The 27901-nt window shown below is 39.5% G+C and overlaps 1 protein-coding gene across 5 annotated transcripts in view; it reads right to left on the bottom strand.

The window, feature by feature from the left end:
* Positions 1–273: 273 nt before the first annotated feature.
* MAP3K21 (mitogen-activated protein kinase kinase kinase 21) overlaps positions 274–27901 on the bottom strand; it is a 68408-nt gene continuing 40780 nt past the window's right edge. For 2 of the 5 annotated variants that reach the window (XM_043543305.1, XM_037895259.2), the window contains 9 exons: positions 24111–24259; positions 23109–23284; positions 15449–15689; positions 13197–13319; positions 10022–10138; positions 9316–9466; positions 8208–8302; positions 4869–5657; positions 274–3695 (listed from right to left, as the gene is read on the bottom strand). In XM_043543305.1, the coding sequence (XP_043399240.1) occupies positions 3271–3695; positions 4869–5657; positions 8208–8302; positions 9316–9466; positions 10022–10138; positions 13197–13319; positions 15449–15689; positions 23109–23284; positions 24111–24259 (2266 nt within the window). In that variant the 3' untranslated portion in view covers positions 274–3270. The remainder of the gene's footprint in view (positions 3696–4868; positions 5658–8207; positions 8303–9315; positions 9467–10021; positions 10139–13196; positions 13320–15448; positions 15690–23108; positions 23285–24110; positions 24260–27901) is intronic. The other 3 variants (XM_043543303.1, XM_043543304.1, XM_037895260.2) reach the window with 3 other exon arrangements.

Genomic DNA, 27901 nt, shown 5'->3' with positions numbered 1-27901 from the left:
AGAAGTGTTATGTTTACCTGGATGAAAGAAAGTGCAGGCTGCTACTATTAATATCTTAATCTGCATTTCAAGATTGCAAAAACCTACAGGACTTCTCAGATTAACATTAATCACTTACATTTCGTTCAATGACAACTACATGTTCCCACATTCCGAAGGACTAAGAACAGGCTGGTCATAGTTGCTGGTTACTCCCTGAAATTTGTACAAGGGAGTTTAAGATATAAAAACGCTTTAAAACCTGCCCTAATTTCAAGAAGGCCAAGGCCAATATTCAATACACTAGCTACAAAAGTTTATTTTAAAATAAAAACATTTCAGTCATAAGGCTTTGTAAAACAGCATGTCAAGTAGTTACCTTAATCTCTGCAGTGTAAGCACCTTGAAATTGTATGCTAACATGATCAGTATAAATTTACCACTTATATGGTCAGACTATTCACATACATGACAATAAATACATTCTTTACCAGCTATACCCAATACAGAAGTAAAAAATCATTATAAATATACACCAGATTCCCTTACTTGTACAAAGGTAACTCTGGTAACATGTGAAATAGAAATTGTGAAACTATGGATTTAATCATCTTTATTTTTAATCTTTGCATTTTAGTGAAGACTGGCCTATAATTTTAAACTACACAAAAGAAGTTAAAAAAATAATTCTAAAACACTATATACTATAGCTAAAAGACTGCATCAGTAAAACCAGCTTGTTGGATGGAGATGGCTTACATTCTTTTTCTTGGGGTGCAACCTCTGAGTATATAGCTCTTAAAATTGTTACCATGTACTAATTGGGCCATACTATGCCATTCATTTTTAAGCAGAATCCCCCATTAAAATCAATGGGGAATTTTGCTTAAAAACAGATCACCATATGGACCACTGGCAAGAGAAAACAATACAGCCCACAGTGGGGTATTTTTATGCTGGCTGTTGACTACAAAATCTATGGTGCATAATTCAACATTTATAATGAAGTAAAACAAAGTAGAATGAACAAACGTTTACAGACAAAATGACTAAAGCACCTGAGATTTTCCTTTAGAAAGCCTAGTAGAGGTACTTTCCCCAGGAGGATAGTTGTATAATATAATCAATTCAATTTCTCTCAATATTATAAAGGCATGATCCCTCCTGAAACAGTCTAAGTAGACACAATGTTTCACAACTGTAACTTTCATCTTCAAAATTAAATACACTACCAAACTATATTTAAGATTTGAGCCATATTTTCCACAGAGCACTACATGTATAATTAATTGTGTACACTTTCTACATGAGAACCAATCATTACATTTTAAATTAAAAACTAAACTTCATCTACTGAAGTGTACTTGATAAAATTAAGTACAAGTTTAAAGAATACAAGTTAAAGAACATTGTATGCTATTTGAAATTTGTGGTACCTAAGTTTTGAAGTGTGCAGTATTCATACTTACAACAAACTTAATAGCAATTATACAGGTTACTGAAAACAAACAGGATAGGACAAAAATGCAATAATTTAATAACAACCTGTTATATAGTCACTCAGTTTACAGCCAACCAGCAGTTAGTGTATCTTAACATTTTTTGTAGAAATAATACTTTAAGTGTTCTTTCATTTCCACTCTTGATATTGTGAGCTTGTTCTCAGGGAAGTTATGTCCATCTGTCCACTTCTCTGCAAGGTTAAAACTGCATGATTGACATTCTCCAATTCTTCTCTCCCATTTTCAATAGAACCAATGTAGTGCACTATAGAATAAAAAACTGCTTTTTAATTCCTTTGCTTTGATGCTAGGTGCTCATGAATTCTGTTTAACAATGGACAATCTGAACTCCCAGACATAAGGGTAAAGGAGACAAAGAATATAAACAAAGGCCTTAAAACAGGAAAATGTCCTGATGGGAAATGAAAACTTTTTTTTTCTTAACTATGTAATTTTATTTCTGCAGCATATCTAAGTCTAAAAATGATAAAGAGAATTTCTAGTTAAGATGTCAAAATTCAAGAAATGCACCTTAATTCTAATGTTTCTCCTCTTCAGCACTTCCAACAATTACTGGTAAAGCAGCGTTTAAATTAGTCATCACTAATTTAGTGATTTGGGAAAATGAAGTTGCTACATGATCAAGTTTAAGTACACTTCCCCCCACAACTCTATAGTTATGAATTTGTTGGACATTTACTGACTGAATAAGAAACCAAGCGTATCAGATTTTTTCCTTTTCATACCACACCTTGGCACGAAAAGAAAGGCTCCCATTGCCAATATAAGGAAGAAAAGGCAGGTTTGACTTTTAAATAGACTTTGTAACAGTTTGCAATTGTGCTAGAAACTTAAACTTGGTTAACTGCACTAAAAAATCCTCTTTCCAACACAGAAGGTACAGTAACCTAGAGAACTCAGTTTTAATTAAAAATAATCATCAAGAAGAATACTCTTCTCAGTGCAAATATACTGTAGTGTTCAAAAAAAGTCAGAGCACAACTATTAAGGTTCCAGTGTATCTTTACCTAATGGAATGTTGCTTCACTCACAAAAAACAAAGAACGTCAAATAGCTTTAACCAATTCCAGTCACTCAAATTTAAATTTAGTTTTAATTTAAATTATAGCACAACTTTCTAGGTAAACTAATTCTATGATTGACAATCTACTGTATTTCAAAATAGTCGGGGGCAAAACTATGCAAATTCATTTGATGGTGGTAAATTACTTCCACAATGTAGTCAATGCCAAAGGAAAACCAACTATTTGGGGCAGAGTGGGTAGAACACTTCCATACAGGCATCTTAAACAAAAAATAAAATAAAAATCCTTAACTCCACAGTTCATAAGGGGCTGTTCCTGAAAAATGTATGTGCAGAGAACTGCCCATGACTTGAATGCAAATGCTCTGCATGCCAATTAGCCCTTCAATGTGAGAGAGAAAACAAAACACACACCAAAAAGCAAGAGCTCTAGAAGAGAAAAGGTGAGATTTTGTGGGAGGTAAGGGGACAAGTTAATTTAGCAATTCAAACTGTGCTTAGAGATGTATGTCCAGAATACTGTTTTCCAGCATTGTGCTTTTAGTTACTAGATGGGATTCCAGTGAAAATTCAAGATAGGCATCTTGTTATACATTGTACAAAATTAGCTGCCTGTTACAAAAAAATTTGGTAGTATTGGCCACAGTATTTTAGAAAACAGTAGCATGAAATATTAGATGTACAAAATAATTTTAATTTTTTTCTTCTCCTTAAAAAAGGCAATACTTTAAAAATGCTAGGCACTTAAGACAAAAATTCTCTCTCTAGTTCATATATAGATGGCCGACAAGTTTTGTTCTTCATTCTGCACAAAGGCACTGTGCAGTCTCTGTTTTGACCTTCCACATCAATATCAAGTAATGAAGGCATGTGGGATTTAGTTCTCTCCTCAGTATCTGGTACGAAGTTAACATTGGGACCTACATAACTCTCTATATCGTCCACTTCTGTATAGTCTGGCTTTATACTTTGTGGAAGAACTTGCCATGGATCTATTCTGCTTCTTAGAGAAGAAGGTCGAGGCCTTGATATAATATTGACAGCTCTTTGCTTTTCAGGTGACAGGTCACGGTGCATGCTTCTTTGCTGAACAGATGTAGACCGCAGAATCCCAGAAACTGGAAGAACTGGCAACACGGAGATTCCGTTAGGTGAAGAGATTCCATTAGCTAGATGGAGGAGAAGACAAGACAATATTAGATGATCACTTCTACTTTTGACTTCTTTGACATCTGGAAAAGCACATACAACTGACAGCAACTTTAGTGGTACTACCTGAACTACTACTTCACCAAAAAAGTTACACAGGCTGGCAGGAATTAGTGATGCCCCGCAAATGCATGGCAGCATCAGAATAATGGTCTGACACAGTCACTCAACACACCAAGAATTTCTCTGAACCATATTGTTTCTGTGTTAGAGAACGAGGGAGCCTACTTCTCATCAGTCAGAGCGTCAGCAGAATTCAATCAGCTCAATAGCAGGATGAAATAAAGCTGAGAAGTTTGTCAAGTTTTGCCAAATCATTTTAAGACACACATGCAAGTTGGAAACCCTCAATTATTAAGGGGAAAAACAAATTAATTTAAGGAATTTAAACTCAAAATCACATTGCAGAGCAATATTGTGTTGCAAAAGATGCTCTTCGCATTACAAAGGACAATGCTAGTATTAATAGTGAGTACAAAACTCAACATTTCTACTGGATACCAGTAGATTAGAGGATAAGTGTTTTCAGTTTGGATATGTCTTAACAATAGCTTGTTAAATGTTCAGTGTGTGGTCGGACTCCTGTGCCAGTCAGGGAAGTAAAACTTATTAAACCTGTTTTCCTATGAGTTAATAAATGGACATCAGTAAAATGACACTAATGAATTAGTCTCTGTTGACCAACTGCCAAGCTACATTAAGTAACAATTTCAGCAGTTCTTTCAACCTGTTGAAGCACTGATGCTGCAACCTTCATAGAAATACCCACATTTCCCATTATACTTGGCAATTCAGCTTTGCTTTAAGAACTACAATATGGTAAAACCACCTGAACGGAATCCTCAGCATCAATTTTGGTAATTCCACGAACAACACTGGTTTTGGTACATCCTACCTGGCAGCAGGTCCCCACAGACTTCTACTAAATTCTTAGGTGAAGCTATTTTGCTGTCATTAGTGGAATTTATATTGTACTTCAAATGAAAGCCCTGTTTTCCCCACACACTGTAGTAAGATACTATTCCTGATCACTACTTATTGACAGTATATTCAGTAAGTTATAATTCCATTACATTTTCCGTTCGGTTTATGCACATAGATAAAGCATCTCTCTGATATTCTATGTTACCCACATGTACTCTGGAAAGTATTTCCATCTGACATGGTTCGTCTGTGACCCGATCGTCTCAATTTTGATGAAGAGTCATTTGGCACTTTTTCAGATTCTTGTTTCAGAGGAAGAATAGGAGACTGATTCTTTAACATCACAGGATCAGTGTCAAGCATCTGCTTTACCCTTTGTTCCCCCCTCTTAGTTGCTGAAGTTTCTGATGAAAATGCCTCAGTGGGAATGCCTGTGTCACAATCACGGGGAGTGATGCTTACAAAAGCATCTTCACCATCAGACTGAAGCAAGCATTTGGTGGAAAGGGAAGGCATAGAGAGAAGATTCACAGTATTTGCCGATGGACTTAGAGATGGAATATGGGTTTCTTCTTTTTTGGACTGCAATCTTGTAGGACTTGCACTCCTGCGAAACTTTGAAGCACGCTGAAATATTCCCTCCCGCTTCTTCTTCTCCTCCTTTGGCAACAGTTCATCTGGAACCTGTGATTTGTTTAGCTCTCTAATATCCAAGCCCAAAGCTACAGATGCAAGGAGAACAGCACATCGATACAATATAGAGTCAGTTTTCTTTTTCTGCAGTGTTCTATTGAGACTGTTTGTAGGAGTCATTTGTGGAGTACTATTTGAAGAACTAGCAGAGGTTCCTTCTTCAAAGCTTTCATGTTCTTTAGTGTTTTCTCCCTGATCATCCTTCCAAAGAGGTAGATCAATATAAGCCTGATTTGGCAACTTCATTTGCTTTGGTCTTTTTGCATCCAAACCTTCAGGGAAAAGTCTCTGCTCTGTACAAACATCTATAATGTAAAAATATTGGAAGGTACTTAAATATTGCAAAATAAGACACTTTTTTCTGGCAAACTTTGTACATGTACCTTAGGATTCCTCATTATTAAATATATACATACATACACACACACACAGATGTTCTGTGTCCCCCATATACACACTTTTTGGAGGCTCAGAGGAACACACAGGGATAACTGTTAAGTCAGATTCAAAATTTCCTCAAATCAAAATCTTTCCATATTCTTTGTTACAAATATCAAAGAAATCTCTAGTAGTCAAAACAATAAAAGCAGTTTTTCAACAAATAGACTATTTTCAAAATATAAATCCCATGATAGTTATAAAACTCGCTACATACTGTTAGTTAAATTTGAAAAATCTAAAAAAATTGACCCTTACTTGTGAAAGTCTAAACACCAAACTGCCTCTGTCTCTGTATCTCTACTCAGCACACAGCTAATACTGGCTGGACTATAAATACTTTTTTACAGACTATAAATACAAATATTTTTGCTACTTCCATTTTCCTTTTGTGTTGAAGAACTTAAATTGCAGCATATTTCTGTGAATAGATTATTGTGAGTAGTATACATGACTTTTATACACACACAATCTATATCTGTGTACAGCGTGTGAAGGCTATGGTGTATGACCTGTTCAGCTGGCTCTGAATCAAAACTTGTAAGAAGTCAATGGGAGTATTTCCATTGAGTTCAGTGGGCTACTAGGTCCACTATGAATAAGTCTGATATTTCCAGTATGTATGATGAAAGTGAAGATGGAAGTTTTAGTTCTTTGGCTCACAGTGGAATAACAAATGAAGGCAAGTGATGGCTGCAGAATGTGTTCTGGACTCTTTAGAAGGCAAGCGTGTAAAATAAGAGACTGGGTCTTTTCTATATGTGGTGGTAACTGTAGGGGATGAGTCACAGTTCAAGTACATGAACTGTTATTCTGTACAGTAGGGTAGGCTGAGAGACAGTTGACAGTAAACACTGACCATTCAAATTAGTGTTTCAATCTCAACTACTGAATGTCCTGTCTTAGACAGTCAAGCTTAATTGTAATGTTTTGCAGCTGAGTTCCATCCCCTCCCTTCCCTACTCTGCTCCCAACAACTTTGATGTTTTGCCTGAATGGCCTACATTTTTCTAAAAAGTTCAGAATAAATTAAAAGAAAGGGATTTTTTTGCTTGTTTTTAAGGGGAGCATTGGAAGTACATCAGTCCTCAATTTTATCTTATTTAAAAAAAAATCTTTGAAAAGATGATGATGATGATGATAATAAATATGGTTCTTGGGCTTTTTAAAATACCAAGAAAATTGTTTTGATTTAAATATTTCTTTGCAAAGTTAGCAAACTCCATTCCAACATTATACCAGTGCACGAGAAACAGAAAATGCAGCGAAGTTATTTTCATTGTTCAAACGGAGTGCAAATTCTAAAAATAGGAACAAAACACATAAATCTAACTTCCCTTTTATTAAATGATCAAATTTACTAGATTTCATAAAAATATTTTCAAGATTCCTTCTGTGTTGCTGATATTTTTAACCTGAAGTGTCTTAGTTAGTAAAAACAAAAACCTTCAAATTAAAACTGGAAGTTTGCTGAGAAATCTATATGCTCCTGGTCATAATAGATCATGAACTGTGCGTGTGGACCAGATACAGATTAGGCTGTGCCAGCAAAACTTGGGCATTCTCTATGCAATGCCTGTAGACCATGCAAGCTTCTAATCAATACATCAGGAGGCATAAGGATTGCAGCACCTAAAGTTTTTCTGTGTTTTTATGCACTTGAGAGATCTGTAGCCGAAGCATACTTCCAAGCTCTGCAAAACACTGAACAGAGGTTATATTATTATTGTGGAGAAATCTGAGTAGCAAGAGGGACTCTGGAAAGAGAAGTCTAGGTCTATGCAATAATTTTATTAAGGCTCAATGAGTAAAATACGTCTTTTCAATAAATGTTTTGAGATGTGAGTGAAGAGTGGCCAAAGATTTCTCCAAAGGGAAAAAAATTGTATATTTTTAAGTTCCATAATTTTAAGATTCCTGGCCTGATTACAAGCTTTCTAAAAATACATTTCTTCTGGTCCAAGACTAAGCATATAATTTTCAAAATGAAAGGGAGATTTATTGCTGATATAGGATGGAAGCATTTCAAAACTGGTCCAAGTATGGAATCTGTGTTACAACCCTAACTAAGGAGCTTTTACTAAAACTCAATTCTATAGTTCTATGCAACTAAAACATCAGGACTGGTAAATGGTGGTACGAGAAATGGTAATACTATGGAACTTTATGGTTTTCTCAATACAAACCAAGAACTACACTTACAGGGCAAGCGGTCAATACAGACAATGATTACTGATAAAAAAAATTAAGTCTTTGCAGAATTGGCATCTAAATATGTGCCTTAAATTTATATACAGGAATACAGGTTTCAGAATATGGACTGTTTATGTGCTTAAAGTATAGCATGTGCGTAGGAAGTGGTGCCTTAATTCGTATAATTTTATGGGAATTTCCATAAATTGATAAACAGCTCTTACCTTGGTCCACAAAGAGGGAGGCTAATGGAACACCTTTCTGACTTTTCATTAAAATGGTTGACCAAGGATTGTTGCCATCTGAGAGAGGTCTTATTCTGAAATCAGAATGATTCTTTAGACACTGTACAAAACAGCATGTTTCTATAACTTTTTAAATGAGAACTAATATAGGTTTAAAAAGAAAAAGAATGAATAACCAGAAGCTATCTATTCTATAGAATTTCTTTTCTTGTGCACGTTTAAACATGTACCATACAAAGTGCTACAACAGTAAAAGCTACAGTGGCTAGGAAGTTTGTGTATAGTACAAGATCTAAAAGTTGTCTGATGGGGGTTTATAAAATTCTTTAAAACGCAAACTTTTGTAAAACAGAACTGGGCAAGATCAAAGAGCAAGCACAAAAGAGGAAGCTGCATTTAACAGACATATGATTTCATGTTGATATTGTATGTTTAACAATCATGGAAGTGGCCATTCCAATTGACTGACACGTAATAGACAAAGAAATATACCCTGGAAAGGAGATAAATAAGAAGGATCTTGAGTGATTTATTTAAAAAAAAATAAATAAAAAAAGATATGAAGAGTACCAGAGAAAATTCAGACAGCTGATTTCAACACTTTACAACAAAATGACACAAAATTCTAAAAATGTATTGCCTTTCAAAGCAGTAAAAAGGAAAGACTTCCTTTACCCAGCATCTAGACAGTCTGGAATTCACTGCTGCAACAGGTACAGGCACAGTGCCCTCGACTGCCTCTTCGTTTCCTCACTATTTCAGAATCCCAGTAGAGCCTGACTCCAAAGGAGTGGGGTTGGAGGGTGGGTCATTGAAGCCACATCAAAGAATCAACAAAACATCTCAAAGAATCAGGTACGGTAAGGTAAGGTAACTGTTCTAGCATCTTTGAGTCTTTGTCTGCATGAATCCTATTTATGACTACCAGAAAATTCCCAGATGAATAAAATGAGGGTCTGAGGAATTCTAGCTACAAACTACCTAGCTAAATAAGGGTTGCAGAACTGTGTTCCCAAATCTGGCTTCCAATCTAGTCATCACAATATCGGTCCTCATATTAAGCGAATATAAAATATAGCTGTCATACCTTTCCTTACAATCTGCATGGTCCTTTGTTTGAACTGAGCTTGGTCCCCATGTGCAACCTTTCTTTTTAAAGCTTTTCTTCACGTCTTCAAATTCTTCTTGGTGGCAAGCTGTGCTTCTTCCCCAGGTTCTGTTGCTTTCATCTGAGGTTACTAGAGACAGGTACAGTATTTAGTGCTCATCAGAAGGACTATTACAGCCACTGGAAGAATCTGGATTTTAGCAAAGCAGCCTTCTCCACTAACACTGCATCACAGTAGCAAAATCAAAAAGGTGCAACTTAAAAATGGAGATGATTTTTTCCCCCACTGATGCCAAAATACAAACTGCATTGATCAAAACGATAAGCAAGCAAGCAACAATTTGAAGACTGACAAGAAAGGTGAAAAAGAAAGAAAGTAGCAAGAAAGAGCTTATTTTTCATGCTTCTTAAAACTCAATACCTTACATTTAGGTAATTCATGTACGTGAGGCAAACTGAGCATTTACCAGTTAATATTTTGTTAAGAACTTTTTTTGATGCAACGATATCAGATTCATTAGAATATCTCAGTTATGACCAATTACTGTGATTTTGTTTTTCATTAACCCAAAACAAATATTTTATAATAGATATTTTCTGTTTAAGTGCTCAGTCTGTCACTTAATACAGGTTCAGCTACAGAGTTAATACAACCAGCACCCTTTACAATGTATTTGGATCTTGCCTTTTTTCATAACCCCACTTGAAAGTGCATATTCACTTGTGATATCTACATCTTGCTGGTACACATATACATTGTTTCTTCGGCCATTAGCTGTATTTGTGTCTGCTCTGGAAATCACTGAGGAAAAATTAAGAGAATGCAGTAGAGATCTTAGTAGTTTTACTTTATTTGCAAAAGAGGGACTGATTCTTCCTTATACTTTTAGCTCTAGAACCAGAAACCCAGATCCAAAAGACGTAAAATGCCTCCTGGGAAGCGCTAAGCAGTCACAGGAGGAGTAGAGAGTGACTGGCCCCCCAGTTTGTGAATATGAATCAGTTAAATGAACGCTTGTGTCAGACCAGCCTCAGGATGACAACTAGAAAAGTAAATTGACAACATGCTCACAACCAAGATGATAGTATTGATATAAGACAACAACTTTTGCAATGATAGACTGTCTTTAACAAGGTAAAAGTTCAGATGGTTTATAATTCACCTATTTTTCACTCCTCCCCCATCTCTTATACCAATTTAACTTGCTCTGCAGCATAGATGCTTGTCTTTGCTAAGATATTACAACTGAGTTTTCAGGATTCTTTGGAGACTACTTACAACCTACTGGTGAGTAGGATTTCTTTTTCATTTTAAAGAAATTTAGATTTGGAAGCTTGAAATATTTATGAACAAAAGAGGTGTGATCAAATAAGCAATTGTTAGCTACTCTTGCTCAAAGCACACACACTTGAATAAGTCTTCTCTAAATGAGGGAGCTCTGAAGTTTAATCAAGATTAAATACACTGGAGGAAGGTATTTTACATAGGTAGAAAGGGATTTACAGAGGGATGCGGAAATTAAGTTGCCTCAGCCAGATATATTCAAAAGATCTGAGAGCTTTGGCTAGAAGCTTGGGGATCCAAACTCAAAATTAGGAAATTTGAGGGAGACTCTTTGTTTAACACAGTAATTTTTATGGTCCTACAACGGGAAACATTTGCTCAGTTAGACCCATCAACTGAACTCCATGCAGGCATATGGGTCTGCACTGGTGGATCTCCTTGAAGGACAGGGGCCTATGACTGTGGGAGTTAGAATGTGTACAAATGCATATTATTTTCTGCCTTTTAAAAAAATTCTTAAGATTCTAGAGCTGGGTTAATACCTGAAATTTTTATTTCATTTCTATGTTGATTGAAATACACACAGAAAATTAAACAGCACTCTTATTTTAAGATTTTGGTTTTATGAGACACACCATTAGAAATTTTTTTTTTGCCCTACCAAAAATATTGAAAAGATTAGCAGACTATATGAAAAATGGTATGCAGTAAGTGTAATTGGGACAGGTAATTGTGGTTTCACCCACAATTACAGAGCATATGAATTCCAAAAACATCTCATGTAATCCGTTTTGTTTCATTTTAGCTGTCAAGTGATGGAAGTCCTTTATAACTTGGGAAGGTCAACTTAAATTCATGATATACAGTTTGCCAGAGTGGGTATTAAGCTGAAAGTGTTGTCGTGAAGTTGAGAACAGATTAAACCTAAACAGACATGACAGCACTTCAAATTTCACATGCAAACAAGGTAGATTTAATAAAAACTAATTTCTCTTCAGGCTGTAGTAAAAAAGTGAATGTCAACCACATTTACTATAGCAATTTTGAAAAGACAAACCCCACAATTTTCTCTTGCTCCTTTTTTCAAGCCATCTTGAGACTAAGATAAAGAGACAGGTTATACCTAACTCCTTCCTGTCCCAACCAGGCATGGGGAATCAGAGTGCTCAGAGTCTATGGAAGTAGATCAGCTATACCCAACAAATGTTCATTCTGGTCATTCTAGTAAAGACAGCCCTCCAGCTATAACTAGTGACTACGAAGAAGAGATAAATGATGAAAGGGCAGGCTTAAGATGGTGGTGATCACCCAGAGGGAAAGAGCATATTTCTACCCAAGATTAGAGGGAGTCCAGGCAGCTAGGTCCCAAGATCCAAAGGCAACCAGAGAAGACCTGATCCCCAGAAGGGAATAGCCAGGAAAGCGAGCCATATACTTCTGATTAAAGCACCAGAGAAAAGACTGAGATCTTTCTCCTCAGAGGATCTGGTGGGGGTAAAAGAGAAGACTGTACCATTCAGAAGCAAAAGATGACCTAGATTCTAGACTACTTCGGCACTAGCAAATTGTCCTGGGTTCATTGCTGATTTGTTGGGATGGACACTACATGACATGCTTGTCTCTTGCGAAATGACCCTGATTAAACAAACAGATTTTGCTTTACTGTTCATCCCATGCGGTGCTCCATTATGGCCATGGGCAGTTGGTCAGCCTGCTTTGTGCACAAGGCCAGACAATATTAAAATCAAGAAATGACTCATATATATTAAAATATCTTTTCTATCTCTAGATATTGTGTTCTCAGAAATCGATAGTCAGCATAACATCTTAAGTGTCTCATGGACCAGTTCCTCTGCCATTCATAATTGGTACCTCATACTGCTATTTATGCAGACAACTTCCCTACAGCAACCCCAGGAGCTGCTTACAAAGAACAGCATTTAGGTATTTAATAAGTGTGTGATTTTCAAAAAAGAAAAAGGCACTTCTCTTCCCCCATCTGTTCTCTTCCTTCCTTCCTTGCTTCCCATGTGCTTGTTTCCCCTTCTTCCCCACCAATTGGTGTTTTTGTCCTTCTGAACATACTACGGCTGCATTATTCCCTGTGTCTTTGGACATTATGCTCCTGTGCTTGGTTGGCAGCTCTGGTCCAAGGACAGCTGATTTCCTATCATTCTATTTGGCAGCCTCCCCCTCTCACATGATACTTTGCCATTTATCATTAGCCCTTTGTTTATGATCCTTCAGTACTTCATTCAAACCAGATTTTTTCAAGTACAATGTCCTGAAACAATTCAACATTTTACTAAAATCCAGATAAGTTACAATTTGCTGCATTCCTTTCAGCTACTAATTTTGAAATACTCTCTAAAAACAGTTATTCTAGCAAGATTTTTCTCTTTACCAATTCATGCAGCTGCTTGTTCACAGAACATCTAGGGGCCCAATCAAATTCATTTTCTTTACATCCACATGTAACATATTCCTTCCAATGTGTTATAGTGTACCTGTATAAAATGAGTGAGTGTGTTCATAATGGTTAAAAGAATAAATTGAAATGGTGATGAAAACTTACGCTGTATAGCTCGAAGACGAGGAATTATTGTGGGGCTATTTGGTGGACTAGAGCGGTTACTGTTTAAGCTTCTTCGTTTATCCAAATTAGGGGAAGCTTGCACTGTTATTTTGTGCTGGAAATCTGTTGTGAAGAAAGCAACACTAGGTAAATTTCACTGTTCTAAATAAAGAAAGTTTATATTGTTGTATTTTTTCAGCATTAACCATAATGAAATTTATATTTATGTAAGTGAATTCCATTAGATAAGATTTCTACTGTAACATAGAAAAATTCTAAGCCTGCTGGTACAGTTATTGGTTTGAACTTCGAGTCATGCCAGTAGAATTTTACAGCTTCACTCTAACCATTTAATGGGCTTTTGGCAGTGATGTGAAATTAATTTAGTGATTCAATGGGAGCTGAACTAAGAAATGTCAACATTACAAGCCACTCTGCAGCCTTGCTGGTGCTCAGTAGATTCAAAAAGCTAAACAGCTATTTTGTTTGGTTTCAGTGATCTTTATAGGTCACAGTTGAGACATATTGGCAGGGCATTGTGGTGAAGGCTATACTGGTGCTGGATGTGCTGTACCTATTATGGGAATAGTCTTAGGACTCCAGTCTCTAGGACTGTCCATCTGGCACCCTTACAAATACGGTACTTAATTCACACACAACATTAAAAAATGCATCAATCAATGGCAGGATTCTACTATCACTAACAATGTCTTTCCACTGCTTCCCACAGTCCTGTGAAGTCTACAGTGCCATCTAGTGACACCATTAGTACAGTGCCATTAGTGAATAGATATTTTGCCATTAACTCCTGTAGAAACAACAACTTGATAAACCAGCAAGGTGATATGTCCATTGAGGGTTTAGATGCCATGATGGTCACCTTTTGTCACATGCCCATGAAGCCTGAAAACAGACCCTGAAGTGACATCCTCTTTAGCTATTACCACATTTTTATGCACTACACAAAGCATGTGTGCACACACCCCACACCAACTCTGCTCTCTTTTTCCTGCTCACCGTGCTTACAAGTCAAACACTCTGAGATAAGTGTGGTCAACAAGGCAGCAGGTTAAGAAAATTAGTTATCTACAATACTGCCTTCAACCCAGTTGTCGCTTTTTCTTTTGCCTTCTACAAAACCTTACATCGACTGCATAGTTCCAGTACTTTTAAGTACTGAAATAAGTTTATGCCAACTGACATTTCTGGAAGGAGGAGCGATTCAAATTTGTTTCCCACAATTTGGGAAAGATGATCACTGCTATATTTACAAGTTTTGGTAAAATTCATTAATTGAATAGGGTAGAAAAATAAGTTTTACCCACACCTCTCAACTGCAAACACGGCCTATGTGTGCACCATATCTTTTAACTATAAAACCTGCTTTAAAGGATATTTCCTTACCGAATTAAATAACATTTTTTTTAATCGGTGCGGGGGAAATGTATCAAGTGAAAACATGAAGTCCTCCTACATGGGTCATTTGCGGGATTTGAATTGTGGCCCTTCTCATCCCCACCACAGACCTCTGTTATTTACATGATGACACTTTGTAATACAAACAACTGTTTCCTAGACAAAGCAGAATACTGAAGATCAGAACTCCTGGGTTCTATTCCTGGCTCTGGGAGGAGAGTGTTGTCTAACTGTTAGAAACTGGATAGCTAACGCACATACAACAGGCCTATTCATTCTGAGAGACAAGGTGACAGAGTGAATGAAACTTGGGTCCACTATATTAGAAACATGGGCTCTACTCCCAGGCTGGTATGGCGGACCTTCTTCTAACTCATTTGTAAAATCCAGGGTGTGTGGTCTTAAAATTTGATTGCTATGTAGGGTGGAGGTGGGCACTGGCGGCAGCGAAGGGACAGAAGTGCAAAGAAATATAAACACTAGCTACTGGAGGTTAGGCCAGATCTCATGATCCGCTGGGCTCCAATTCAGTGCAGCTTCCTCTAGGATACAAGGTGATTTTGGAGGGGAAGAGTCTCTCCCGCATCTTTATTCAACTGAAATGAGAAACATTTTGCAAACTCTGGTACATTTGAGAGTTCAGATTTTATCCCTTAAAGGCCATTTAAAAGAAAAAAAAAAAAAATCAATCGCCAGTGCATACACATTTTTCCATGCTGGTGGATTAGGCATCTTCAGGGTAACATACAATATCTAAATGTTTCAGACAGGGAACTTAAATCTGAATATTTAATTGTGAAAGGAAGATTTTGTACGGGAGGAGAAAAATTTCAAACCTGAAGGCAAACTAATTCTATGTCCATCTTTAAGTTTTAACCGGCTCCTTTTGAACTTTCCCTTCCTCTTCTTCACATTGGGCTTCTCTTGATTTAACTGGAATATCAAAATATTCAGCTCACGCTCCAGTACATCAATCTCACGTTCTGCTAACTGCTGCTCACGCCGCTTTAGTAGTTCTTCCTGAGATTTCTGCTGAAGAGCAGCCTTTGTCAGCTCTTCTTCGCGTGAACGCAGCTCCTGAGAATGAGATTTACATAGATATAGGTAAATCACAATACAATTCTTTCTGCTATTAATCTATTTAAAACATAGCACTAAATTATATATCCTTAATGAATTTTCTTGATACACTGTGTACATGTAATAAAAATACGCATTATATTCACAGCTATTCAGGTCTTCAAAAGCCAGCTCTTTCTGCAGGCAAGCAAGTATACAGAAATTTCTTTCAGGCATCTATTTGCAATCACAGTTTATTTAAGCTGGGGTAGCATTAGCACTATCATCAACACCACCATACACTGGCACCCCAGCATTTACAATTATGCTGTTGGTGATCATGAAAAATGCTTGGACCAGAATATATCTTCCATTTAGGGCTTGTCTACACTGGCACTTTACAGTGCTGCAACTTTCTCGCTCAGGGGTGTGTAAAAACACCCCCGAGTGCTGCAAGTTTCAGCACTATAATGTGCCCGTGTAGACAGTGCACCAGCACTGGGAGCCGCGCTCTCAGCACTGGTAGCTATTTCCCCTTGTGGAGGTGGTTTTTTTAGAGCACTGGGAGAGCTCCATCCCAGCGCTCTGCCACGACAACACAAGCCACGTTAAAGCGCTGCCGTTTCAGAGCTTTAACGTTGCCAGTGAAGACATGCCCTAGACTGTAAGCTCTTTGGGGAAGTGAGTGTCTCTTATTCTGTGATTGTATAGTGCCTAGCACAAAGAGACCCTGTGCTCAGTTCACAACTAGGTGCTCTCACAACATACATAATAAATAAAACAAACTGATTACATTGTTTGCAGCAGGCCCTTAACTAATCCCCTTTGACTAGGGAAGAGCTTTTTTTTGTCCTGTGAAATTCCCTTGAGCTTTTTCTGGGATGTAAACTGTTAGAAGCCAATTACTTCCTTTCTCCCAGTTCCATTTCTCTGCAAAAACATTGGTAGGATGCCAAAATTAACTAAATATGAACATTTAACAGCCTTGGCCATGTAAGAAATTTGCACTGAGTTAGTTTCTGAATCCATTTCGTTAAACCAGTGCAAACCCTGCGGGAGCACTCTTAATTTCAATTTAAGCTCAACTTGTTCCTAATTATTTTAAATTAAACTGAAATAAGCCGCTCCTGAACCTAGAACATCCACACAGGGGTTTGCACCAGTTTAACAAAATCTGTTCAAATTCCCACCTTCAGTTAGATTGATGCAAGCCCTAAGGCTTGACTGATGACACCAAAACAGCAGCACACTCTGCACTGGTAATGCCTACAAGCTGCTGGAGTGGAGGTGGTGAGACAGGAAGGGGAGAAGAAAACTAGGCAAAGCTCCTTCTCCCCACCCCCAATCAGAGACATGGCCTCAGTGATCCATACCCTCTATAGAAGCACTTGGCATAGTAAATGCCTGCCCCTCCTGTAGGTAGTGTGGGAAGGAGAGCTGGAATCAGCTCTCCTCACAACAACCCCAGTTCCAGACCCAGATACTCAGGTCCCCTCAACCACCTTCCCAGGGGCACTACGTGGGCCAGAGCTCCCACAACTCCCAGGGATGCCTAGGCTGGGTTCTTTCACCCTCTGAGTTAACAGTCTTCTCCTGCCATAATTTAGTCCTGGAAAAGTCTGCACTGCAGTGCTGAAGGTTCAGGGTTCAAACCTTACTGGTGATACACGTGGGGGTTGTTACAGAAACATACAAATTTATTTTAAAGAAAAAAGGTGAAATCAAATTCTAGGAAATTACATTTTAAGAAAAACTAAGTTAAAACAACAAGTTGTAAAGTCAAGAACTTGAAAGGTAGATTTACAGTTGCCTGTCCAACCTGAATTTGGCCCCTTTATGCGGGTGTATGATCACACACTCTTCATTCCTCAAGACCCCTGCCTCATTCAGTGCACAGAATGGATGGACAAGGGGGCAGAATTAAGAATGCATGAGAAACCATAAAATTGGCATCTCCTAACTTTCAAGCACTTGGGGGGGGGGGGTGTTTGTACATGATACACATGGTTCAGCCATGTAACGGAAGACCCTGGCACCAACAATTTATGAATTCTGATGAGGAGAATGGTCTTCTGGTTAAGGCAACTGACAGGGATTTAGGAGATTGGGATCCAGTTTCTGGCTCTGCATAAGGCACTAATGGCTTGTCCACCCTACCACTTTTGTTGATATAACTTATGTTGCTCACGGGTGTGAAAAAATACACCCGAATGACATAAAAGTTACACCAACAGAAGTGCCGATGTGGACAGCGCTATGTCAGTGGGAGATCTTGTCCTGCCAACATAGCTACCGCTGCTCATGGAGGTGGTTTTAGTATGTAGATAGGTGAGCGGCTACACAAGCAATATTACAGTGGCGCAACTGCAGCAGTACATCTGTGCTGCTGTAAGTTTACTACTGTAGACATGGCCTTAGCCCCTTTGCTTCCTTTTTCCATCTGTAAAACGATGGAACTTCTCCCCCTCATTTTTGTCTGCTTTGTCTACTAACACTATGCAAGGTCAACAAAGCACAAATTAAATGGGTTAAAAACTGGCTAATAACTGGATCACAGAAATTAATTTTAAATGGGGAATTGCCATCCAGTGGGGGCATTTCTAGCAGGGTCCCACTCAGCATAATGCTCTTCAAAATTTTTACCAGGAATGGTCTTACATTTTCTTTCAGATCATTGATCCAGTTTTTGTACTGTCTGCACACTTGAGGAGTGGAAAATAATGATAAGGACAGGTCAGTTTTACAGAATGATCGAGATCAGCATTTCTCAAATGTGGCCACAGCCTCGTGGGCTGTGATGGGGTGGGGGTGAGGGGCAAAATTCCCCCTACCTGTTGCTCCAGGATGCACCACCCTGGTGTTGATTGCTGGGGCCACCAGCAAGGGTTGGGCCTTGCCCCCCTCTGAAGACTGCTGGGACACAACGCTGAAGGTGAGTTCCCCACCTTCCCAAGGGTGGCAGGGCTCAGGCTTTGGGCTTCAGCCCTGGGTTAGTGGGACAGCAGGCTCTGGTTGGGGGGCTTCAGGTTGCAGCCACACAGCTTAGGGCTCCATCCGCCGGCCAAGGGGCTTCAGGCTCCAGCCCCCTGCTGCCTCCCCTGCCCCCCACCAATCCCCCTATTGCCCCTGGCCCCCGCTGCCTCTCCTGACCACCCATCCAGGGCTTAATTTCTCCCCAGGCTTGCCAGTGCTACATAAGGCTGCTGTGAAAAGCGATACTTGTATGTTTGTTAATATCACTTTTCACAACAGACTTACTAGCTAGCAATAAATAAATTGCAATGATCTGGATGTGTATACATGCATATTTATTTGTTTTTCCTAAAGTATTTTAGGAAAAATTGTCAGCGCGGCCACCAGCAAGAGTTGGTGGCAGCAGTCTGAGGCCACCAAAAATTTTGTCCTGAGAACCCCAGACCTCTTGGTAAGCTGTGTTCACTTTAACACAGCTAAATGCAAAGTCACACACATCTAGGGACCAAGAACACAGGTCACACAAAGAATGTGGGGGATGTTATTTTGGGAAGCGGTGACTAAGAAAAGAACTTGGGTGACATGGTGGCTAACTCACTGAACATTTGCTCTCAGTGTGACACAGTGGTTAAAAGAACAAATTGTGATACTTGGATGTACAAGTAAGGGAACAAACCATAGAAGTAGGTTATTGCGATTGTATACAGCATAACTGAGGCTATCACTGGAGCCATTAATAGAATAGAGTCCAGTCCTGGCACCCACACTTTAAAAAATGGAAACAGAAGCAGCAAACAGGGGAGTTTTAGAGGGCATAGTTGCAGACCCTGTGCTTGAAGGTAAAGGGACTTGGTGAGTAGTGTGTTTAGTTTGTCTGCTTTCCATGAAGGTTGTTTAGCTGAGCTATGGACTCCAGAGCAGGTCAACTGAAATAGGACTGTTTTCTTTGTGTCTCAGAGTGCGATAGGTGGCTAGGATCCACGGGTCTCTGATCAGCCCCAGTGTTTGAAGTCTTTGAGCAGATAATCTCTCCCTGACTGCGAAGGGGTGAAGCTGAGCAGTGAGGGCTTGTCTACATTACCCGCAGGATCGACGGGCAGCAATCGATACAGCGGGGGTCGATTTATTGCATGTAGTCTAGACGCGATAAATTGACCGCCGAGCGCTCTCCCATTGACTCCGGTACTCCACCGAGCGAGAGGTGCAGGCGGAGTCGACGGGGGAGCGTGAGCTGTCGACTCACCGCAGTGAGTATATCTAAGTACGTCAACTTCAGCTACGTTATTCACGTAGCTGAAGTTGCATAACTTAGATCGATCCCCCTACCCTCTGTGTATTCCAGGCCTGAGTGTTAGTATAAAAGCCAGTTGTTAGGTGAACTTCTGAGCAGGCAAACTGGGGAGTTCTGAAGGGAGTATGAGAGGCTGTCTTTATAGGTGCAGTTTTACACTCAATACTGTGACGGCCAGAAATGGATCAGTGCTTGTGACCTGCAATGAATGTGCTAGGTTTTCTTTCCTGCCTGAAGCTAGAAGAGACTTCCTGTGTATGAGGTACAAGTTGATGGCTGGGCTAGAAGAAAATATTGTTGGACCGGAAGAACAATTACAGATACTGCTCAGAGAGGCTGAGCAGTTCTTGGACAACCAGATTCAGGAAGCATCATCACTAGCACAGATTCAGGAAAGTCCTATGGCCTGAGTTATGCAGGAAGTCAAACCAGAAAATCAATGGTCCTTTCTGTCCTTAGAATCTCTGTAAAAGGCTATTGACAAATTGGAAAGGGTTCAAGAGAAGAGCTACTAGAATGATTTGAGGTCTATAAAACCTGCCTTATGACCAGGTCAATCTATTCCTTTATTCAAGAGAAGATAAGAAGCAATTTGATCATTATTTATACATATCCATATGGAGCAGATATTTTGGATTGTAGACTGCTCATTAATTTAGCAGGCAAAGGGCAAAAGAAACTAGACAAATTCAAACTAGAAATGAGGTTGCTCTGGAGGAGACTCAAGCTAGCCAGCTAAGCTCAGACCCAGGTTGTTGGGTTGACTTGAGAACCCAAGCAGCCACCTGACCTGCAATATCCACACTGCTATTTTTAGTGTGCTAGCTCAACTCACTTCTGCTGCAGCGTAGACATACCCTATATACACCTTACTATTATTCTGTAATATAGTAGTAACGATTCTTCCTGGAGAAAGGAGGGGTAAAAACTAAAGCTCTTTTGTTTTGTCTTTACCATTTATATAGACTAGTGGTCCCCAAACTTTTCAGGGTCATGGCCCCCCTTCTCCCCCCCAGCAGGGGCCAGGAGCAGGGCCGTGGCTCCGGGCGGGGAGGGTGGTGGGAGATGACAGAGACATGGCTGGGGCCGCAGCTGGGGGCGGCCAGGTGCAGGGCTGCAGCAGGGGCCAGGTGTGGAGCCAGGGCCCGAGGCTGGTAGCGGGGCCGGTTGTCACTCCTTCCCTGTCCCCTGGGATGCTGGCCCAGGCCCAGCCATGCCCCCGAACTTTCCTCCGTGGCCCCCCAAAGGGGGTGCACCCCACATTTTGGGATCCTCTGATATAGACAGATATAGGTAAAAACAATGGCTTGTATTAATTTAGTTCTACCTCTCAATCCTGAATTGGAACATCCCTGCTATTACTGTATTGAGTCTTAGAGCAGCGGTTCTCAACCAGGGATCCAAGGAAAATAAACCAGAGAGCAGGGCTGATATTAGACTTGCTGGGGCCCAGGACAGAAAGCTGGATCCCAAGCCCCACCGCACGGGGCTGAAGCTGGATCCCGAGCAACTTAGGTTCCCGGGGCCCCCGTAGCATGGGGCTCCAGGCAATTGCCCTGCTTCCTACCCCTAACACATGCCCTGTCTTTTAATCTACTAGATATGCAGAAAAACAGTAGTTGTGGCACAGGTGGGCCGTGGAGTTTTAATAGCATGTGGGGGGCGGGGGAAGACCTCAGAAAGAAAGAAATAGGTTGAGAACCCCTGCGTTAAACTACAAACATCCCCATGTTTCGTTGTACCATGTAGTAGTTCTGTAATGAAGAATATCCTCCATCAAGGACGAGGAGACTTTTTTTTTTATAAAAACTTGCAACCCACAATCAGGATTTTAATCCTTAACTACTTTCCCATCCCTCTGACTGTTGTTCCGAAGTGCTGGAAGGCACCATGTTCCCCTTCAGGTACCAGCCACTACACTCTTTGCATGCCTTACAGATTTCCCTTCCGAACATAAATGTTCAAACACAATTGTGGTCTAACTTTCTTTTTTTATTGACAGGTTTCAGAGTAGCAGCCGTGTTAGTCTGTATCCACAAAAAGAACAGGAGGACTTGTGGCACCTTAGAGGCTAACAAATTTATTTGAGCATAAGCTTTCGTGGGCTACAGCCCAGAAGTGGAACATCCCTACTATTACTGTATTGAGTCTGTAGCCCACAATACACAGACTCAATACAATAATAGTAGGGATGTTCCACTTCTGGGCTGTAGCCCACGAAAGCTTATGCTCAAATAAATTTGTTAGTCTCTAAGGTGCCACAAGTACTCCTGTTTTTTTTTTATTTAACATTTAAATGTATTCTTTAAAAAACCCTTACTCCTTCAGGGCCTGTGTGTTCCAGAAACTGATCTACTTTTTAGGACCAATGAACGCATAATCATTATCATTTTCACATGTCTGGTTCTGTCTTTCAAAAGTACAGAAAAATAACTGCATATAAACTGGAGTATTTTTGTTTGATTTGGTTTTGGTGGGGTGTAGAGGGCTTGTACCTCTCTAAAGACCCACTGCAGTCCTACTGCATGGGGTAAAATCGCTATAACTAACACCAGCAAGAAGTTAAGTCATGCTTAAATTTTTAGAGAGCTCTCTTTGACCATGTTGCATGCAAACTTCAAAAGAAAAGAACATTCATCAATACATAAGTATGCCACTGTTCCCTCTCCAGAATTATGTTCTTATACAGGTTTCAGAGTAGCAGCCATGTTAGTCTGTATCCACAAAAAGAACAGGAGTACTTGTGGCACCTTAGAGACTAAAATTTATTTGAGCATCTTATACAGTTACTTTATTTTTGAAATTAGGGGAAGAAGGGGCAAGTAGGAGTATTAGAAACTTGAGATGAATTGGGTGATAGTTAACAGGTCTTCAAACCTCTTCCAGAAGATTTACATATTTCAGTAATTATAATTTAGAATATGCGGGAGATAAAAATGTATGAAATTTAAGAAGGCGGCCACACCTTCCACCAAGGACAATTAAAACTCAAAATTAATCTGGAGTTTACTTATGAAAAAACTTAAGTCTGTCCCTACAATAAATTCACACTTCTAATATTTTGGAATAGTACCAGGAATTTCAAATCCACCTACTTTAAAAAATAGTAGCTACTCAATTGCCCTATTCCCTTGTTAAAATTACTGCGTTTGCAGATAGAAAAATTCACTCACTTTTTCCTTGGTCCTTAGTTCACTGAATATCTGCTGAATTTCCAATTTCCAGTCATCTTGCATGGAGTGGAAAGATTCTTGAGGCATCTCAGTCATAACTGCCTCCTCAATGGCAGTAAGCTGTTCAAGAATTAAGGCAAACGATGGTCGGATATGAGGATCCTGCTCCCAGCATTCTAAAATTCATCAAAATCCCATCAGTTTCTCTATTGATAGAATCTTAGGGGGATTATTTACACAACGCATGAATTTCAAAATATTTGTTATTTATACTTCAAAGTTCTAATGCTTATTCCCTGTCCTTAGAATTGCCTAGTTTTATCATTGCTGGTATAGGGCATGCTTACCTACAGTACATCAAGGTTTTTAAAAGGTTATGAGAAGTCAGTTTTTTCCAACATAACCTCTATTTTCAGGATGTGAAGCAGCAGAACTGCCAGAACAGAGTAGTTAAGCTTATTGAGCTAATCAAAAAACTCAAAGAACTCCATATGGACACTGTAGCATTAATGCACAGTTGTCAGGGTCCCTCAGTCTCTCTCTGGAGAAGGAGGGAGAAGCCCAACAGAACCTTTGGCAGTCAAAAAGACTGAGGTAACAGCTAGCGATTTCCCCTCCCTGCAAGAGTTCAGTCATCTGGATTTTGTATTTTACCTCTTGTGCAGTCTATATTTGGTGGACATTGTAGCGAGTTAAGTATAAAAGAAAAGAAAACAAACCAGAAGAATACAAAGAATACAGAAGAAATAATTCAACCACTGCTTAAGGTGATGCATCTTTAAAAACAATATGGTATATTGTAGTGTTGCATGGCTTACTCAAAATGGGTTAAAAATGTCTTAGTACTGGATTGCCAAGAAAGGGAAAACCACTACTTCATACAGAGTTAGCACAGTACCAAATGAAGTGTTGGAGTTGTGTAATTATTATAAATCATAAGAAAAGCATAGATATTAAAACACATTTACTTCTAGGATAAGTAGAGAGAAGCAGCACAGGTACCTTTCATTAGTTTAGCAAATGGTTCAGGACAGGTGGATGGAATGGGCAAGGTAAGCTTATTGACAGCTACTCCATAAGCCACAGCAAGACCATCAATGCCACGGTAAGGAACTTCTCCCGTAAGCAGTTCCCACAGCAACACTCCGTAACTATAAAGCAAATTTTTAAATAGTTAAGTTTATCTTCTGAATACTGACACATGGTTTACTCAGGGACAAACAAGTCAGTACTCTGTCCAGTATGTAGTTCCACAGAGAGAGGATGGTCTCTCTCCACTATCATTTGTCAAAATCTTCAGGGGACTATTCCCCCTCACCTGTTATCTTCTCTCTGATAGCAATTAGTAAAGCTGCATATGCTGGTGAAATGGATGGGCTATTGTAACCGTACCCTACCTAAATCACTGTCACTTTGTTTTGTTGTTTTTTCTGGCAGCAAACAAAACTATTAAAAAAAAGACTTTGGTTCCAGTCAATTTTTTAATCAGATGCCACCACCATGTAAACCTTGATGGAAAAGGAAGAGATTAAGCACAAAGAACAGATGAGAACTAAAAAGTTCTACTTCAAAACAATGACGTATCAAACTGATCCCTGGACAATTTATCCCAATGGACACCATTTTGTTTTTTGAATTAAAAGCAGCTTCATTTGAGAACTGAAGTTTCTGCATGCCTACAGCATACTGCAGAATGAGCCCCTAACTTTTTTTCCCTTTCATAAAATGTACAACAGAATTGAGCCATTACATAATTTCATTTTGCCAGACTGGGCAAGAGAAAATATTGCCTACTGTCAAAAGCAAGGGAGGAAACATTTCCTAAATTTTAGGGGAAAAGTTCTCTCTTGATTGTGTGTCAGATACCAATATACCTGTCATGGCTAATTAGATTAGCCAAAAGAAATTCTGATATAAAGTCCACCCTAAAATTAAAATGATTTCACTTGCTTTACTTCTCCAACCTCCAGTAAATCTCTCTTGTATTGAGCATGTTTAATACTGGCTGGCCCATAGGCACTACCAGAGTAGAGTCCTATTGCATTAGGCACTGTACAGAGAAGTACATGGTCGCTGCCCTGAGGAGCTTACAATCTAAAACAGACATGACAGACAAGTTGGGGAAAGAGCTATCACATACAAGCAGAGTGAACAATATGATGACTGCGAATGTCGTGTTCGTTCCACAACATTTTTTTGGGGTGGCTTTACTTAGGAGAGGATAAGGTAACGAGGCTCAAGTTGGTTCCTCATTTGTAGTTCCCAGTTCCTTATTCAAAGGCCAAAATTATTTAAAAATACATTTATGTAGGATTACATTTTTAGAAATTTCATCAAATTCATGTGACTGAATGCAATAAAAGTTTAAATTACTACCTACTTATTTATTAATTAATCAAATAAGGGAGTTGGGTTTTGACTGGCTGGTACATGACAATATACCAGGTCACCCCAAGTGATATGTGCCTATGACAGTCAGACTGTTCTGAAGTAGCTGGGGCATGCTATCCTGACCTGAAGCTTCATTCCTGTGCAACATGCTGCCACATATCACACACCTCACTTTCATTTTTTTTCCCCCGGCCCTCGAATAAGGAATTGGGATTTGACTAGCTGTATGAGAAATGTGTCTCAGATCATCCCCAAGAGACATGTCCCCACAAACATCAGATTATTCTGAAGAAGCTGGGACATGACACTTGCCAACCCAAATCTTTGTTCCTTCACAATATGCTGATGAATTCCAGACCTCCATCTCTCTTCCATATTATATATGGAATTTGAATAAGGAACTGAGTTTTGACTGGCCATGTATGACAAAACAGGTTCCGGGTCACCTCAAGGGACACATCTCGGCAACTGTCAGACTGTTCTGAAAGGAGCTGTGATATGCTGGTCTCCGACCCAAAGCTTTGTTCCCCCACCCACTTCCATTTTGAATATGGAATTTGTATAAGGAGCCAGGGTTTGACAGGTAATATGATATTAAAAAAAAAAGTCTCATCTAAAGGTGGGTGAGATGTCTTTTAGTAGACCAACCTCTGTTGGTAAGAGAGAAGCTTTTGAGCTTACATAGAGCTCTTCCAGACCTGAGGAAGAGCTCTATGTAAGCTCAAAAGCTTGTCTCTCTTGCCAACAGAAGTTGGTCTACTAAAAGACATCTCACCCACCTTGTCTCTCTAATACCCTGGGACCAACAGGGCTACAACAACACTGTATATCTCACCTCAAGTGACATTTCCCCACCACTGTTAAACTGTTCTAATGTAGCTGAGGCATGGAACTCCCTGAATTGAAACTTTTTCTTTGTGAAAAATTGTGACCTGTGTCACCATTCCTTTCCCCAGCACACATATAGCCTTTACCAGGGCAAGAGCAGCAGCTAATGGGAATTTCAGAGGGTGAAGCTGTTGATTTGTTCATTCTCTGTGAGTGTTGTGTGGCTAGGCGGCGGACCGCTGACTTGGCCAGGTGAGACAGGTCTCTGCGTTTCATTAAGGGCCTTGCTGCCGGGACACTTGAGGCTTTGAACAGAACCAGCATTTGAAGTTTCTGCATAGCTATTCCTTCTAAGTTTGTGACGGAGGGAGCCGAGCAGTGAGGCTTAGTATATAAGACAACTGCCAGGTGAACAGGAGGGGCAAACTGGATCAGTTTTAGTGGGTACATAACCAGGGAGCCTGAGTCCAGTTTTAGGTTTGACTATACATATAAGAACAGCCATACTGGGTCAGACCAAAAGGTCCACCTAGCCCAGTATACCGTCTTCCAACAGTGGCCAATACCAGGTCCTTCGGAGGGAAGTGTCACCCATTGTCACCCATTCCCAGGTTCTGGCAAACAGAGGCTAGGGACACCATTCCTGCCCATCCTGGCCAATAGACATTGATGGACCTATCTAGCTAGCTCCCTTTTGAACCCTGTAATAGTATTGGCCTTCACAACACCCTCTGGCAAGGAGTTCCAGAGGTTGACAATGTGTTGAGGGGAAAAAAAATACTTCCCTGTGTTTGTTTTAAACCTGCTACCTATTAATTTCATTTGGTGGCCCCTTGTTCTTGTATTATGAGGTGGAGTAAATAACACTTCCTTATTTACTTTCTCCACACCAGTCATGATTTTATAGACTTCTATCATATCCCCCCTTAGTCACCTCTTCTCCAAGCTGAAAAGTCCCAGTCTTGTTAATCTCTGCTCATACAGAAGCTGTTCTATACCCCTAATCATTTTTGTTGCCGTTTTCTGAACCTTCTCCAATTCCAATATATCTTTTGTGAAATGGGGCGACCACATCTGCACACAGTATTCAAGGTGTGGGCATACCATGGATTTATACAGAGGCTATATGATATTTTCTGTCTTATTATCTATCCCTTTCTTGATGATTCCCAACATTCTGTTCGCTTTTTTGACTGCCGCTGCACATTGGGTGGATGATTTCAGAGAACTATCCACAATGACTCCAAGATCTCTTTCTTGAACGCTAACAGCTAATTTAGACCCCATCGTTGTATATGTATAGTTAGGATTATGTTTTGCATTTATCAACACTGAATTTCATCTGGCATTTTGTTGCCCAGTCACCCAGTTTTGAGAGATCCTTTTGTAGCTCTTCACAGTCTGCCTGGGACTTAACTATCTGAGTAGTTTTGTATCATCTGCAAATTTTGCCACCTCCTTTCCCCCTTTTTCCACATCGTTTATGAATACGTTAAATAGGACTGGGCCCAGTACAGACCCCTGGGGTACACCAATATTTACCTCTATCCATTCTGAAAACTGACCATTTATTC

Source organism: Chelonia mydas, chromosome 3 (assembly GCF_015237465.2).
Source record: "Chelonia mydas isolate rCheMyd1 chromosome 3, rCheMyd1.pri.v2, whole genome shotgun sequence".
NCBI classification, from domain to species: domain Eukaryota; kingdom Metazoa; phylum Chordata; order Testudines; family Cheloniidae; genus Chelonia; species Chelonia mydas.
Note: the sequence above shows the minus strand (reverse complement) of the source record. Positions and strands in the feature narration are given on the sequence as shown.